Source organism: Tripterygium wilfordii, chromosome 19, assembly GCF_013401445.1.
Source record: "Tripterygium wilfordii isolate XIE 37 chromosome 19, ASM1340144v1, whole genome shotgun sequence".
Lineage (NCBI taxonomy): Eukaryota > Viridiplantae > Streptophyta > Magnoliopsida > Celastrales > Celastraceae > Tripterygium > Tripterygium wilfordii.
This window is the reverse complement of record NC_052250.1, coordinates 12,447,530-12,463,680: the sequence shown is the minus strand read 5'-3', so window position 1 is coordinate 12,463,680 and position 16,151 is coordinate 12,447,530. Positions and strand designations below refer to the sequence as shown.

General features: G+C 36.3%; 3 protein-coding genes across 3 annotated transcripts; 1 reads left to right on the top strand and 2 right to left on the bottom strand.

Moving 5' to 3' along the window:
- Positions 1 to 1,455: 1,455 nt before the first annotated feature.
- LOC119986014 (acyl carrier protein 4, chloroplastic-like) lies at positions 1,456 to 4,540 on the bottom strand. The gene is made up of 3 exons (XM_038830541.1): positions 4,353 to 4,540; positions 2,140 to 2,220; positions 1,456 to 2,052 (listed from the first exon to the last, which is right to left on the bottom strand). Exons 1-3 carry the CDS (start codon positions 4,422 to 4,424, stop codon positions 1,798 to 1,800), a joined length of 408 nt encoding a protein of 135 aa, XP_038686469.1. The 5' UTR covers positions 4,425 to 4,540; the 3' UTR covers positions 1,456 to 1,797.
- Positions 4,541 to 5,422: 882 nt separating this feature from the next.
- On the top strand, positions 5,423 to 8,843 carry LOC119986013 (mitochondrial phosphate carrier protein 3, mitochondrial-like). The gene is made up of 6 exons (XM_038830540.1): positions 5,423 to 5,981; positions 6,783 to 7,147; positions 7,230 to 7,273; positions 7,866 to 8,080; positions 8,194 to 8,318; positions 8,430 to 8,843. The coding sequence occupies exons 1-6, from the start codon at positions 5,664 to 5,666 to the stop codon at positions 8,476 to 8,478; spliced, it is 1,116 nt and encodes a 371-aa protein (XP_038686468.1). The 5' UTR covers positions 5,423 to 5,663; the 3' UTR covers positions 8,479 to 8,843.
- Positions 8,844 to 9,793: 950 nt separating this feature from the next.
- On the bottom strand, positions 9,794 to 16,151 carry LOC119986272 (poly(A) polymerase I-like). Its single transcript, XM_038830846.1, has 14 exons — positions 16,016 to 16,151; positions 15,839 to 15,926; positions 15,640 to 15,756; positions 14,450 to 14,547; positions 13,608 to 13,691; positions 13,297 to 13,430; positions 13,067 to 13,139; positions 12,926 to 12,971; positions 12,664 to 12,773; positions 12,458 to 12,565; positions 12,324 to 12,383; positions 12,042 to 12,103; positions 10,773 to 11,064; positions 9,794 to 10,401 (listed from the first exon to the last, which is right to left on the bottom strand). Exons 1-14 carry the CDS (start codon positions 16,091 to 16,093, stop codon positions 10,189 to 10,191), a joined length of 1,563 nt encoding a protein of 520 aa, XP_038686774.1. The 5' UTR covers positions 16,094 to 16,151; the 3' UTR covers positions 9,794 to 10,188.

Sequence of the window (16,151 nt, the reverse complement as noted above, 5' to 3'; positions counted from 1 at the left end):
TGTTTTCGCTCTCCAGAAATCTGTTTTTGGTTAAAAAGTCCCGTAGCTCGGACAAATCGCGACTTAAAACACCTCAGAAAATTGTTTTTCACGCCTAGGCGCGTTGTTTTCACGCCTAGGCGCACCACGCCTAGGCACACGCCTAGGCGTGATCCTAGGCGTGCACAACTTAAAATTCAAGTCCAACTCTCTGGACTGGGCGTGCAGAAGTGATCCTGGGCGTGCACAATTTTTTGCGCCTAGGCGCGCGCCTAGGCGCGTTACCCCTAGGCACATTATTCAAATGACCATAACTTCTCCATATGACCTCCGATTTGCATGATTTTAGATTCTACGGAAAGCTTGAGATGTCTACTTTCCAATGCCTTTTGTTGCGCTCAATTCCAATAACGTGACAGAAATTTATGACTATTTGAACACACGAAGGTCGGTGGACATTTTCTTCAATTCAGCCCTTTTTCCGTCGCTTTTCATCCAAACCGCAATCAACCTATCAAAATACAAATCAACACATAAATACACTCATTATTTATCAAAAGAAAGCTTAAGAGGGGATATTTCTACCAAAAACAATAGGTATTATCATACCTATCACCTATCAGCCATCCAGACATCCACTTAAGCTATCCAGAAAGTAACAACTTCCAAACTTGATTTTCAGTGCAGCTATCCGAACACCCTTATCAATTGTCTGATAGTTCTTCAACCTCCCTTGATTCAAAACGTCCAATAAGAACCCTCTGCCACTTTATGTACCCGAGTTGTATGAAGTATGAACTGCTAAACCCCCGTTCGGAGGGCAACTCCTGAAACAATAAACCAACAACAGGTCTCACCTCCACAAACTTCGAATCAATCCTGAATTTATTCATCAAATCTAACAAAAAAAACAATAAACTCATTATTGTGGCGTTCGTCTTGTGTCATTTTTAGTCTCTTTACATGAATTATAAATTTAAATGACTAGTAAATTTTGAATACTAAAAATATATTTTAGTTACTTTCATGAATTAAACTTTTCGTATTTACTTAATTATCTTTTAGTTTGTTTAGGAGACGTGTAAAACAATTAACACTCAAAAGCCTACACATATCAAAACACTCACAAAATTGTATCGCAATAATAGAGTTTGATATTAATTTTGAATATTCATAAAAAATTGTAAAAGGATATTAATAGAAAGTGAAATTAATTTAATAAATACAATAATTTAAGATAATTATTGTAATCTGGGTGTAGTGTCTTCTTATAATATCAAAAATTACATTTCAATCATGTTATTCTAATTTTAAAATTAGAAGAACCAGAATAAATAAGGAAAGAAATCATCAACAAATTTTGATAGTAATGAAAATGTAGCTTAATTAAATTTGAATTCTAACTATTTTCATGAGTTCAACTTATAATTTTTTTTTAAAATTAATCAAAAGGAGTACATTCGAACATGTAAATAGAGTAAATGGATGATGGGACCGTCTCAACGAAAATAAACATCGAATCAGAAATACATCCTGTGGAAGCCAAAGTATCCGCAATGCTATTGTTTGATCGGGGAGTATGCAGAACCTAGTAATCGACCGAACGGTACAAAGCCAGAACATAGATTTTAAGTAGCTGCCAAAATCTTACGATTCAAAATTGAAGTAATCCAAGAGAAATAGAAATTCAGATGCCAAAACCTTAGAAATGGATTCATTTCTCCTCAACAAACTGAAAATCTAGAAAACAAGCCAGAGCCAAAAATCCCCCTAATTCATGATCCAGACTCAAAACTCTTCACTTCCCTGCCACACTTCCTAAGCCACATCTTTCTTCTGAACAAGTTTATCAATCAAGTCCGCGGCTTCTTGGACTGTTGTAATGTTCTGAGAGTTCTCCTCTTCCACACTAATGTCAAATTCTTCCTCCAACCCCATGACTATCTCTACCGTGTCGAGTGAATCAGCGCCGAGTGCAGAGAACTTGGACTCAGGAGTGAGCTCGGACTCAGGAGGCAAAGCTAGTTGCTTCCTCACAATTTCACAAACTTTTTGCACTGTCTCTGGCCTTGCCTGTCATTACATCCCAATTCAACAACTATAACACCACAACCATGGCTTGTAATCGATATAAATTATTAGGGGAGACGAAGTTATTACCGCGCAAGAGACCTGGAATCGGACAGTCCTTGAAGAGGGACGTACGGATACCCAATTCAAAGGAGCAATTCTACCAGCTACCTACACAAGCAATAACCAAATGAGCAATTCTCATTTTGAGTCCTCTAGTATTTGTTCTTCCTGGATCCAGATCGTAGACCACAAAAGAGAAGCAACCAACCACAATGTGTATGTCCGAGTCTCAAGTAACTCAGAACACATTGCTTATTGATGTGCTAATTATATAAATATAATTATACATTCTTTTACATGCAATCTTGTATCGTTTAGAGTCAATTTGGGATTGATATTGCCTAAGGATTGTATATTTGCGGATTCAACTTTTATGAAAACAAGCGAAGATATATTTGATGCAGTGTGTAATGGATATAAGCGAAAAGGAAATTCAATGGTCTTCTACAAACTCGTTGATTCCTAAGAATACCGAAGAAAGTAAGGTAAAATTGCAGAGTATACAATTCTCGAAATGTATCTCAATAAACAACTAAAAAAAACTCATTGTCAGCGATAATTATTTGCATAAATAGATTCTATAGCCATTCTAAATATATATTGAGAAGATGGAATCCCCATTGGTATACCTATTTCGTCTTGTAAAACCAAACATGACTATTCCCAATTTCCCATTCCCCTTGAGAATCAAACAAAGCCCTAATAATTGACAAACATCAAGGACTTGGGATGCAGCAAGCAAGCGTTTCCTTGTGTAGTTTCTTGACAATTGACAAGCACACTAAATTGTTGAAAAATAAAACCCAAAAAGGGTTAATTACAATATGCTCAACGAAAGATAGGAGTGTTTTCATTTCAATCACCCAAAGATGTTCACTTACAATTCACTCATACAAAGATTCAAACGTTTACGATTTTCTCACTTCGTCAACGGAACCGTTAAACGCTGACCTGGCTGTTAAATGTATATATGGACTATTATTTGCTAACATGACACTTCTTTTTAAATTATATACGTATTTGATATTATTTACATTAAAATATTTTATTATATTATAAAATCTAAAACCCTAAAAAAAACGTCTAAAAGAGGAAGACGACATTTGCGATTACTCTAGCCTTCATTATCCCTTTCACTAGGCACTGCTACACCAAATTGATAACCAAATCTCACTAGCCTGTTTTATCCTTTGATTTTGCTCGACCCATCCAAATTTGTTGTTCAGACTTTGTGATTCAATACTTGGAGATGTCATGTCCTCAAGACCAACCTATTGATGTCGGGTGAGTTTGTTTATCGATATGTGATTTTCAATCGAACTGGTTGTGTTGTGTTAATGGTCGACATGTGATCCCATAAAAAGTTGTTTATTCGTTTTATTTACATGTTTCAGAGTCTTTTATTGACATAGACTAGATTATTGGCATATTCGTGGGTTCAACTTGTGTCGATGTTTTTGTTCTGAACGCAAATTTCTGTTTGTTGATTGTACCACATGGAAATCAAGAATTGTTGAATAAAATACGAAACTAGTCTCTATTTCAAATTGTAAACATTGATAGAGGTCCTACTTTATTGGGATACTTGTGAGTTGTTTATTCTTTTTTTTTCTTCTTTATTCCACATCAGTTTTTAAAATTTCTTTGCAAAGAAGTGTCACGTCAACAATTAATAGTCCATATATACATTTAACAGCTAGGTTAACGTTAACCGTCAATTGACTAACGGTTCCATTGACGGAGTGAGGAAATTGTAAACGTTTGAATCTTTGCATGTGTGAATTGTAAACGAACATCTTTAGGTGAGTGAAATGAAAACACCTCTCTATTTTTCGCTGAACATATTGTAATTAACCCAACCCAACCCAAAAACATACAATGACCTTATAAGTTCTAAATTCTCAACTAGCTTATTTTTCTTGTTTTGTATTGGCTAGACCTTAGTTTCACGGTAAACAACTCTCGTGCACAAGGATTCTACGTTGAATAGGGTCGAGAACATGCATTATTCACGCAAAACTCGCCCCTACATAATACATAGATAGACTCTTTCTAGGAATCTGCAGCTAGGAAGGCCACATGTTCGCATGTATTATCAAATTCAGAATTCAGGCAAGATTTCATACGATCTTCTAATTGCAATGCAGAAGGTTGGAGCCATCCGTGAGAACGTTAGGACTCAAATTGTTGAAATGAGATTACATAAACAAGAAAAAAAAAATTAAAAGGAAAGTAATAACCTGACCACTCTTGTGAAACTGCACCTTCAGTGGAGCTTGGAGCCGGAGACAAGTAGCTGAAATTGACGCCATAGAAGCCCAGGTGAAGAAGTCAAAGTAAAACTGTACACACAGAGAAGAATCGAAGAAAGAGAGGAGCTTCCACGAAGAAAATGGTGTTATTGCTGGGAATCTGCGGTGGACATTAAACTCTGTGTATCAAGGCCTATCTTCGGATTGGATAGGGATTCGTTATACGTGGGCCTCACATAAAGTGGACCTTGTGGGCCCAGCTCTGTCAGCCGCCATGCCATATTGTATGATACAGGGTTGTTAAAAAAGCCTTAAAAATTGAATAGGTCAAAAAACAGATTCATTAGTCATTATTTTCAAAAAAAATTAAATATTTCCTTAAAAAAATCAATTGAAATAATCTACCAATAATTAAAATAATTATCGATAACCGACTAATTAATCCGTTAAATTCAAAAGCGAAGTTGAAGAGAGACTTTCCATTTGAAAAGTAAAAATGTAACTCAAGAAAAGTCAGATTGTTTGTGGTCTTTGACCTCTTCCATGACCAATGAGATACCATAATTGGTCAAAAGTGAAGATGTTTCAATTGCATATTCGTGGAATATACAATCTTACGTCCATGCTGACCTTGAATTTATGTTCTCAACCTTCACGTCTTTGGACAAATCCTTCCTTAAATAGTAGAATGGCAATGCCACGTATTTTGGGGATTACGATGTACCAAAACCTTATAAGCTCTTACAAATTACAAAGGCAATATAAATTTATTATTGATTTGGGAGTTTCGGATTTCAATTCTCACTAAAAATAATATATAAGTGGTCACGCGTGAGTTTTGTTTGTATATTATCGTCTTCGGTAAAAAAATTACACGGATGCTTAAGAAAATGGCGAGAAAAGGCAAAAAAAAATAAAAATATCACGGACCAACATTGTTATATATCTTAACAACATTCATTACAAAAGTGTTTTAATAATGTGTGACACTCACCACACCCAATAAATAAATGTCAGACATTACTAAGATACTTTTGAGAATCTAGAATTTACATCATTTTCCGCGAAAAAATGGGAAGTGGCAAATTAGGGCAGAATATTCAAACAACAAAGTCGTATAAACAAGAAAAACCGCGTTTATAAAACGCAGATATTTATTTTCCAAACACTTCCCGGATCGTCCACAAACTTTCCATTTTCCTCTATCTCCTCTCGTCGGGGAGAGAACTAAAGAACAAAAAGATTACACAAACAAAACTGCAACTGAACCGTAACCCCGGGAATCTCCTATTCTCTCTGATGGCTTTTCCAGAGAACGCTCGCCAATCGCTCATCCCGAGCTTCCTCTATTCGTCTACGTCCGGATCGAAGAGAATCTCCGGTTTGGAATCCTTTGCGAATGCGAGTCATGGATCACATCAACCGCCGTTTTTGTCATTGCCGTCAAGGGGCGGTGGTGTTGGTGCGGCCGGTAACTTCGTTATTCCGGCACCAAATGAGAAAATCGAGATGTACTCTCCTAGTTACTATGCCGCGTGTACTGTCGGAGGGATCTTGAGCTGTGGCATCACTCACACGGCCCTCACCCCTCTCGATCTCGTCAAGTGTAATATGCAGGTATATTCTCTTGATCTTCCATCTTCGTTTTGTCTCTGGTAGCTTGGTAACAAATTCAATAACAAATTGATCATTCAATAAGAAATTGATCCTTATATATGATCAGTTAAATTGACTTAGTTGCCGACTCAACTAATTACAACCAATTAGAATTAACCACATGAGCATGCCATAGTTAATTACAAATATACCCTTTATTATAACAGGATCTAAGGTCACTGATTTGTTTCGGTTTCAACCATTTCCTGTCGATCGGTTTATTTCGAGTACCGAAAATTGTGTTAGGATGTTATAACTTTCGAATATTATTGACTGTTGTTGATTTGAGATTCGAAATGGAATTCGGAAATTCAATGATATAACTCCTCTTTCATATTGTTTTGTTTTGCAAGTTTTGTTTTATTAGTGATATGTTTACCTGGAACTGGAAGTTTGAGAATCTTTTGTTTGATACTTTGATTCATTCTTTTTCTTTTTTTCCCCTTTGTTTGTAAGGGGATTATAGAGAAGGCGATGACTTGTGCTTTTGAATTTGTCTAAGTAAATTCGGATGCAATTCTTTTAGCTGTTGACTCAAATCTCTGGTTAATTTGTCTGCTTTAGCTTCCAAAGCCTGGCCAAAGTTTGTGGTATGGATGAACTAAGAGAAACAGAAATTTTAAATAATTAATTTAACATTCTCATTATACTGAGCAAAGAGTGATATTGATACTTGATTCTCATATGAATGTGTTAGTATTGCTAGCAATAAAACCACTAACTTCTCTCATTGGAAAATGTTTTACCTGTCAAAACCTTTAGATTGACCCAGCAAAGTACAAGAGCATCACATCAGGATTTGGAGTTTTGCTCAAGGAGCAGGGAGTTAAAGGCTTCTTTAGGGGTTGGGTGCCCACATTGCTTGGTTACAGTGCTCAGGGTGCCTGTAAATTGGGATTCTATGAGTTCTTCAAGAAGTACTACTCAGACATTGCTGGGCCGGAGTATGCTGCCAAGTACAAGACACTGATTTATCTTGCGGGTTCAGCATCTGCTGAACTGATTGCTGATATTGCCCTTTGTCCGATGGAGGCAGTCAAGGTTCGTGTCCAAACTCAGCCTGGTTTTGCCCGCGGTTTGAGGGATGGCTTGCCTAAGTTTGTCAAGTCTGAAGGTGGTGCTCTTGGGTAAGAAACTCATAGTAATACTTTAACTTATTCTAAATTGTTGGATTTGGTACATATCTTACAAATTATAAATTGTTTGCAGGTTGTATAAGGGGCTTGTTCCTCTTTGGGGCCGTCAAATTCCATGTAAGGCAAAACAGCTTCAGTTATACGTACATTGTTTCTTTTTAAATGCTTCATTTTTATGTGTTGTTACCAGCAATGCTACCAATATTTAATTTTCAACCCACGGATATGGTCTTTTGCTCTTTGCATTTTTTGGACGGGTTAAAATGGTTTTATCAATGAACTAGTAGAATTGCAGAAGTTGTATTAGACAATGTCTTCTTATCAGAGCATGGCTTGTCAGAGTCCCAACTTTTTATAGATTTTAATTTACATCTCTCTTCATTTTGTTGCTGGGATTTTGAAGTTGGGAATCTCTCTTTTCTATCATTGTTTGTGTGGCTAGTAAAAATTTCTCGAGTTATAGCATTAGTTTCAAACTTCTCCATGAGATTTTTTTTGACAGGATATCTGCTGTTAAAGGAAATTTTGTTTCCAGTGTGGTGTTGTCTTTGATGCATAATAACAGAGCGACGAAGGATATTATTGACAATAGTTGTCTTGTGCCCATTAATCCATTTGTGGTGTTAATGCTTATGTTACAATTTACATTCAGGAAGTGTTCCGTTTTCCATTAAGACTGTTTTTGTTAATGTAAATGGGTATTCTGCAGACACAATGATGAAGTTTGCATCTTTTGAGACTATTGTGGAGAATGTATACAAGTATGCTATCCCAACCCCAAAAGATCAGTGCAATAAGAGTCTGCAGCTTGGAGTGAGTTTTGCAAGTGGATATGTTGCTGGAGTTCTGTGTGCTATTGTCTCACACCCTGCTGATAATCTTGTGTCTTTCCTCAACAATGCCAAGGGGGCAACTGTTGGTGATGTGAGTGTTTATTACGTATTCTTCTGCACTGTATATACATATATGTATGGATGTATGTATTCCTGTTCCTAGGATTTGATCTCCATTATTTTCTTTGGCATTGCTTGTTGCAGGCTGTGAAGAAGCTTGGATTGTTGGGTCTTTTTACCCGTGGTCTTCCTCTTCGTATTGTTATGATTGGAACCCTTACTGGAGCCCAATGGGGTATCTATGACTCCTTCAAAGTGTTTGTTGGGCTGTAAGTTCTCATCTTTGTTTGTGTTCATCTTTCCTTTGAATAATTCTTTTCCTCTTCATATTGTTATGTTCGTGTATTCAACTTGAAATAATCTGAGGTTGTCTATCACAGGCCAACCACCGGTGGTGTCACTCCGGCTCTTGCTGTTGCGAAGGCATAAGCCTAGAAATGGGCGAATATGAACAGGACATTACTCCTCTGCAAACTCCAACTCTTTTGATAGAATAATAACTGCAGGCTACATGGACGGAGCCACGTGGCCCAAGGAGGGCAAGTGCCCCCTGGATTTTTGCAAAAAAACTACTAGATATACATATTGTTATACAATATGCACTCAAAGAGATGGCTGGCTTGATGGTTGTCGCCATTGTTTGTTCACCTTGCCACCCAAGGGTCCATTCTCATGGGCAACATGCTCCTCTAATTTTTATTATTTTGGCCAAAAACTAAGCATTCATTTGTTGTTTTTCTTGTCTTTTGTTTTTGCCCTTTTATTTTTTAAAATATTAAATCCGTTTCTGTTTATTTCTTTCAATTTCAGCTCTTTATAGTATTTTATTCATCTATTACGCATCATGAAACGAAAATTATTGACCACAAAATCAATAACAAAAAGAAAGCTTATTATAGTTAATTACTCTATTATTTCATGATCATTCATTAAAATTCATGATTGTGATTTTTTATATTTTACTTGTTATCTATCAATTTTTAGTAATATAAATAATGTGAGAACCATGAATAGCTCAGATGTTACTCATGTGTGTGGTACCTCATAGGGGTCTCGAGTTTGAGCCTCCCCCATTTCCTTCCCCTGTAAATAAACAGAGTAATATAAATAATGTATATAATTCAATTATAGTGACTATAGTATTGCAAATCAAGCTATATTTATTGGATTGGATGTTAACAAACGACATATAAATAGTCCAAAAAATTTTTGGAAGTGTTGCCCCCGAACCCCCGTGGTGCCCCCTCTCATGATAAATCCTAGCTACGTCCCTGGTAGGCTAACTGATGCTTGCTCTCTAGGGACAATGCATTGTACTGTTTTGAGCTCATTTGCTATTTCCATCATTCTTCTCGTCACTCTACATGATTTTTTGGGAGGACAGTCTCGATTTTTTATCCTCTCCTATTTCAGACTATGCAGTGAGAGGAAGTTATCCCTGACATAAACCTTGTGTTTGTTTAATGATCCCAATGAAACAAATGAATTGTTCTATCCAACCTCTTGTTGCATTAGCTGATTTATCTATTTAAATTGAAACATCCATGCATACAAAATGACCATCATGCCTTCCTGATTACATTGAACTTATATGAAGTGACAAGAATTATAGTTTCTAAATAGAGTGATTCCCATGCCTCATGAGTGTAAATTAAGTAAATATTTGCTTTACTTGAAGAATTTCGGATGGAGTAGTATAATTGTTGTTTTTTTGGTAACAAATGAACACCATCGGACAATTGAGTGAGTGTAAACTTGGATCTTCAGAGATCATAACAATCCCAACCAAATGGCAACATGTAAGACTAAACCGAAACTCATGAATAGGGACTCAAAAGATGGATTAGGACGCCTACTCCCCAAGTCCAGAGATATAACCTACTAAGCTATCGCCGAGTGGTTGTAGTATAATAGTTACTCAACATCAAGAATTCAAATGTCTGTAATCACTAAAATAATTGATGTAGGATGAAAGAAAATAGAGCTTCCCGGTCTTACTTTGTGAGCATGAAAAAACATTAGTAATTTCATTCGCACCGTCCATGCACAACTGACGCAATCTGCCGAAAAATCGCTTCTTTCTGTGAAAAATCATAATTCTGGCTGTGCCTTGCCTGCAATCAATTACCGCATATTGAACTATGTCGTCCTAGTTTGTGTTAGTCGTAGAGGGTACACGGTGTCAAACACAGTTCTTGCAAAAACACGGCGGACCTCCTCAAGGCTTCCCCAAGCTAACAAGCGATAGTTGATCTCGCTGCCTTGCTTTGACACAAATCCCTTTCCTACACCATCTCGAACGCAGTCAAAAATTCTGCAAGCTTTTGAAGATAATGGCGGGGAGATAAATGCCTGCGCTTCAGAACTTGCAGGGATCAGCTATGCTCATGTAAGAAGGCAAACTACATCATTATAAATGAGTATTCTCTAGTCTAAACATAAAGAACAAAGAGGGAACTATCATTTATTTATAGAAATCATTTATTTGCAGCCATCATCAAAACATAAAGAATAAAGAGGGTGTCTAGACATGTTAAAAGGAAATGTCCTCAAAAATCTTCTTACTGATCGATTAAAAGATAAGGAAATACAGTTGTTTGCTATCACTACTGGAGTTTTAGTCCAGTTATATTATAATGGGAGTGGAAATTTTGTGGGTATGCGCATCACATGTCGAATAACCACAAGAGAGGAAAGAAAGGGAAAGAAACAAAAGTACTCACCGGATCTGAATTTTGTGCTCGAAGGTTGTAACATCTATATGTCATCTTAGTCAGCGCATCCTTGACAGAATCTGCAAGATGCATAACCTCGTTTATAAGTTCTTGCGAGTCCAGATTCTGGGGTTCTGATAGTTCAGGAAAACTGATATCATGTGGCCTGGTGATTCTTTTTGTTATGTCTACTGCTTCTGACATATCCCCACCATTGTGGACAGCAAGGCTAAATGCAGCAATCACTGAAGTATCCCTGGGATGTTCAGACAGAGCCTCATGGAATGCTAAAATACCAACCCTGTAAGAATACAATTTGATGAGTTTTGCTTGGTTGGTCCAATTAGCATACTACGCACATATATTCTATTTTTATTAACACAAGACAGGATGCATCCTAAACCTACACAAGAACAATATCAAGAATTCAGGATGCATCCTAAATCTAAGCAGGGACAATATGATCACAAGAATTCCTAAATAGTATCAAAACCATAAAATGAACAAAATCCCAGAATCAAACTAGGGAAATTTATATTTGATTTATTTCAGGGAAGAAATGGCCAAGTAATCTAGTTAAATGGCAAAAAAAAAAGTTATGTTGGGCCAATCGGCTCATATATTCAGCAATTCTGGATAGCCTCCAGAGGCTCAACAAAATTTGGGGAACCTTTTCACTGCCAGGTTCTAGTTGTGATAATATCATCAGGCTTCAAACACATTTAAATATATACGAGTTAAGACGTGTTTTGAACACATATACAAGAGGAACAGCCGAGCAGGCAAGCTGGGCGTCCAGTTGGATTGCATAATTTCTCTCAAGAGAAGTACTCTTTATCTGCATTAATTCCTCCATTCCATAACTACCATATAAGGTATTACCACAAACTCACAAATAACTATAAAAAAGACATACACATAACAAAACAATATTAAGCACGCAAGAAATTAACATAGTATTTCACAGAGTCAATGAAATCTAGAATCTAGTGCTGGAAACTGTAAGCATTGTGCATCTTCATCAAAAGAGTACCCCACGACTTTTACATATAAGCTATTCTATTTGAAATCTCTCTGCCATTCACCAAAGAGTAGCGAAATGAGCCGCACATCAGGTGATTCTTAAATTCCCAGGGGAATCTATTTGTGGTAAGTCAATGTTCAACTACAGTTATGCTTTTGAGTAAGAAGGTATACAGGGGTAGAACAATGCAGTTAATTGACGATCAACCACTCTAAAGAATGACAAACTAAAACAAGTAATAAGTAAGACTTCACCATAGACTACTGTGGCATGGCCTGTCAGGTCCCAGAAGCTTATCCAAATTCGAAAACACAGCCTGCAGATAAAAAAATTCAGAGAAATAAATCAATTAGATAATGTAGAACTTCCAACACTTTGTAGAAAATATAACTCTAAATACTGATAACACCTGAAAACTATGGTCAACTTGTTTTCTTTCCTTACATATCAGCACTGGATGCCAGATGATGAAGTAATGCATTTATCCCCAAAAGAAAAGAAAAAGAGAGATACAGCATGGGCATAAACCAGATTACCAGAAGCATGTTCGATCTCGTGTCATGTCTCCCAAAGCCTTGGCGCACAAAATATCTTGCCTGCAAGATGAATCTACATTAAACCTGTCGTTCTGACTAATATGAAGTATATGTAACTAATAAACCATCCATACCTGAATTGGTAGAAGCAATTCAAGAAGCTTGAATCTCCACAATAATCTCAGAGATGCTTCTGCAGAACCATAAGCCAGCATGTAATTCACTTCCATCAAGAGCCTTGCCTTAAAATTTTGTACAGAAGTCTTGTCAGCGAATAACCATTTTTCAGGAAGTAGAATTAGTAAACAAAATATAAATATCCAAAAGATTCTTTGAATACCTTATCCAGTCTCAATATTGAGGGAGAGAGACTTTTAACAAAATAAGCTGTTTTGTTTGAAAAACGAAATCCCAAACGGGCAGCAATCCTTACTGCACGTAGAATGCGAGCTGCAAAAACATGAAGATTGAAATCATCAGGGATGTTCCTATAAGCAGCAGAAGGTGAAATGCCAAACTGCAGTTGGAAGTGCTCAATACAGATAAAATATCAAACAATTAGTTTGCAAGAGGCGGCAAAAAAAATTTAAAATGTAGCATACCACAATCCTCTTGAAAAGAAGTACTTGCAGGAATCACAGTTCGGACCTATATCCAAGGAAAATAATATGGCGTCAATATAAGCAGCCAAATAAATCTCCAAAAGTACAGGAAAATCAACAATACTGGGAAGACATGCACACTTTAGCTTTTCTTATATCTTCAATGCCTCTCGTGTAATCATACACCTCTTTTGAATATGGATCAAACATCAATCTGCAAAAATAAGAGATGATAAAAGGCTCATAATGAATGTTCATAACCATAGATAAATCAGTAATTAAAAGATATGATGCAGGACATATAATGGCATGCAACTAAAGAAAGTGGGTGCTTTAGGAGTACTTCAAGTTGCAAAGGTCATATAATCAACCCGTTAATAGTAAAGTCTCGCTGCAAACAATTCCTCCATCGGTCAACATTCTTTTCATCATTGCCAAAATGTCTCACCAACTCATGATTTACATCCCCGGTAAACTTTTCCCTGGAGGTACTAAAACTTGAAACCTGACAATAGATAAACTGTTTTTAAAAATTCCATAGAAGTCAGATAAGTAGGTCCAATAAAATTTGGACAGACTCACAGCCTAGGTCAAGATGAGCAATGAATAAGCACTAGTAGAGGAGATTTATCAATTATCAACACAAAGTTGGTTTCCATAGAGAACATTAAAAGCAACATACCTCCACAATGGTACCATCAATGTTAACATGACATATAGGAAAACGTCTGCCGACTATGCTACAAAAAGAAAACATCCCAACCACCTGCAATTTGGGTCCAAATTTACAATGTTGAACAAAACAAGTTGATGTTGCACTTATAATAGAATTGGTGTATATGATCCACACAGCTTGCCAAGTAGATGTGCAATCAATGCTTAAATAATTGAGATACGTTTTTTCATTGACTACATTATTTTATTACAAAACTTACACTATAGCATATTTCACACTTTTTAAATCTACTTCTTATTGCTCCATCCTATATTTAAAAGGCTTACTGGCTACTGCCGTAATGCTCCACTATAAAGACAGTCGTGTCTTCATAATGGATTTGTCTATTGTGATATAATTATATAAATAAGAGTAGCTAATTTTAGTATTAAAAACCATTCATATTTCTGACATCAACAAAACGAAACCTACTCTGATTATATTTTCTCAGTTGTTTATTGACAGCGATTATGTTTTTCTATCCCACAGAATTGCCTATCACGGAAACTGAACTAAATGCAATTTTAAAATTCTTTCACAATGATGAACAAGAGCCAAAACATAAATTTTCTAGAAAGGTCGATCTAAATTCAATCTTTTTGGTAAGTTCAATCTAAATTCAATCCCTAATCTCTAATGAACAGCAGTGACAAAACAACAGACAAATTAACGGATGATTGAACAATGTGCAGCATAGAACATAATCTGTAGCACCTGGATAAAGGAGGTTAACTTTCGTTTAATGACGGAAAAAAACTATTACACCAATATCATTGCAACATAATATAAAATTATAAACTAGCTGTAACCTTTTCAAGTTCAGCAGAAGTAAGTATGTCAAAGTCCTTTGGTATTCTATTTAAGATTAGATCCCGTACACAACCTCCTACAAGGTAAACTTCGTAACCTGCAAGGAAAGGGAAGATAATATCAAATTCTTTTAGTTAGACTTAAATAAAGGAGTCAAATAGTGTTCAATGACTATAATTGCGCACGTGTTCCAATGATAAAGGTTGTACCAGCAAAATATGATACAAACTCTTCTCCATCCAAATTTTATTTTTTAAAAAAAAATCTACAATTCGAGGATGATAGATTTGTGCTAGGTCAAACAAAGCATAAATGCACTGCTGTACCAGCTTTATGAAACCAAAGGGTTTGTGTTGAATACAAATTCATCCTAATTTAGCGAATTGCCAATTCCTTAGAGAAATTTGCGTTATTACCTAACAAGAGGTTGCTACATTATCAAAATCATTGTTCTGGGTCTTTATGGATGCTGGAAGCGCCAATCCTGTTGAACATAAAATCACTCATGGCACAGTAAGTAGTTGCACTATTTATTAGCTTGCTAGATAATTTCTGTGGCATTCTACACCCCAAGCTGGCAGATTATCTTCACAGTGCAACCACAAATTGCACTTTAATTACCAATGGCACAGATTCTTTGACTACCATAAAGGATGTTCTTCAGCTATTCTAGTTTTCCAGTAAATTGAGTGGATGTTAGCTGTGGATAAAATGAATTCTTGAAAGACATGCAAAGAAAGGTACAGCACAATACTAATTCTTATTCATTGGATGCCTCTCAAAGTTGATCTTTTTACTACAATGCAAAGAAACTGCGACCGCCTCTTATAGACAAATAATTTATCAAATCTGCTAGAAAGATAGTAAAGGAAATGAAGGATGCTAAGAGGGACTGGAATATAACAAGAGAATCTAATATGAGCTTTTGTTGGTCTCACTCAACAACAGCATTGGCATCGGAAGGTCAAGTAATCTGATATTGTTTTCGACAATCAATGGAATCACTAAAGCCATTTTACAAACAATAAATAATTCAATACACTTCCAAACCTCTTACTCTGCAAAGCCAAATAATCGTAAATACATTCTGTAATGGATTTGAAAATGATAACAAAGATATTGTAGCTCATCTGCTAGTTCTCCAGAACAGTGCAAGCAATAAAGAAACTGACTGAGAAGCAATAGGTACCTCTGTCCTTGAGAACATTAAGAACTTTCCTAGTAGGCTCCGGAATTCTTGAAGTCCTAATTCCAAGGTCCTTAGAATTCAATTTCTTCCATTCAGGCATCGTGCTATTTTCTTCACCTATCGCACCGCTGACAATACTATGAAGAGCTAATATTAAAAAAAAGAAGAAGAAAAGCCAATGATACAGAGCTTGGCTTGCCTGTTCCTTGAGAAGTCGCAGAATTGTAAAGTTTCCCATTAACCGGCTCATCTAGAGCTTCAATCGCGGCAACAGAACTGAACCGGAACTTCAAAAACAGAAAAACGACACGAATTATTCAACATACATAACAAATATTCACCCGACTTACAGATTCACGTGTACAAGTAGATATACTTTGCGTATGAAGTGAAGGAGAGGGGGCCTTATAGTGACATGAGGTCTGCAAGCGAAATTTAGGCCTGAAATCGCCATGGGGAAGGAGATATCATTTGCCGATGGAGTTAGAACCCTAATAAATATTGCTTCAAAG

Coding starts and splice junctions, on each gene's coding strand:
- LOC119986014 (XM_038830541.1), bottom strand. CDS start 4,424: ATGGCGTCAATTTCAGCTACTTGTCTCCGGCTCCAAGCTCCACTGAAG. Junction 2,221..4,352: donor AGTTTCACAAGAGTGGTCAG/GTTATTACTTTC, acceptor TTGCTTGTGTAG/GTAGCTGGTAGAATTGCTCC. Junction 2,053..2,139: donor GATTCCAGGTCTCTTGCGCG/GTAATAACTTCG, acceptor ATGTAATGACAG/GCAAGGCCAGAGACAGTGCA.
- LOC119986272 (XM_038830846.1), bottom strand. CDS start 16,093: ATGGCGATTTCAGGCCTAAATTTCGCTTGCAGACCTCATGTCACTATA. Junction 15,757..15,838: donor TGCGACTTCTCAAGGAACAG/GCAAGCCAAGCT, acceptor GCGGTGCGATAG/GTGAAGAAAATAGCACGATG. Junction 12,104..12,323: donor CGAGATCGAACATGCTTCTG/GTAATCTGGTTT, acceptor TTTTATCTGCAG/GCTGTGTTTTCGAATTTGGA.
- LOC119986013 (XM_038830540.1), top strand. CDS start 5,664: ATGGCTTTTCCAGAGAACGCTCGCCAATCGCTCATCCCGAGCTTCCTC. Junction 5,982..6,782: donor TCGTCAAGTGTAATATGCAG/GTATATTCTCTT, acceptor CAAAACCTTTAG/ATTGACCCAGCAAAGTACAA. Junction 8,319..8,429: donor TTCAAAGTGTTTGTTGGGCT/GTAAGTTCTCAT, acceptor TGTCTATCACAG/GCCAACCACCGGTGGTGTCA.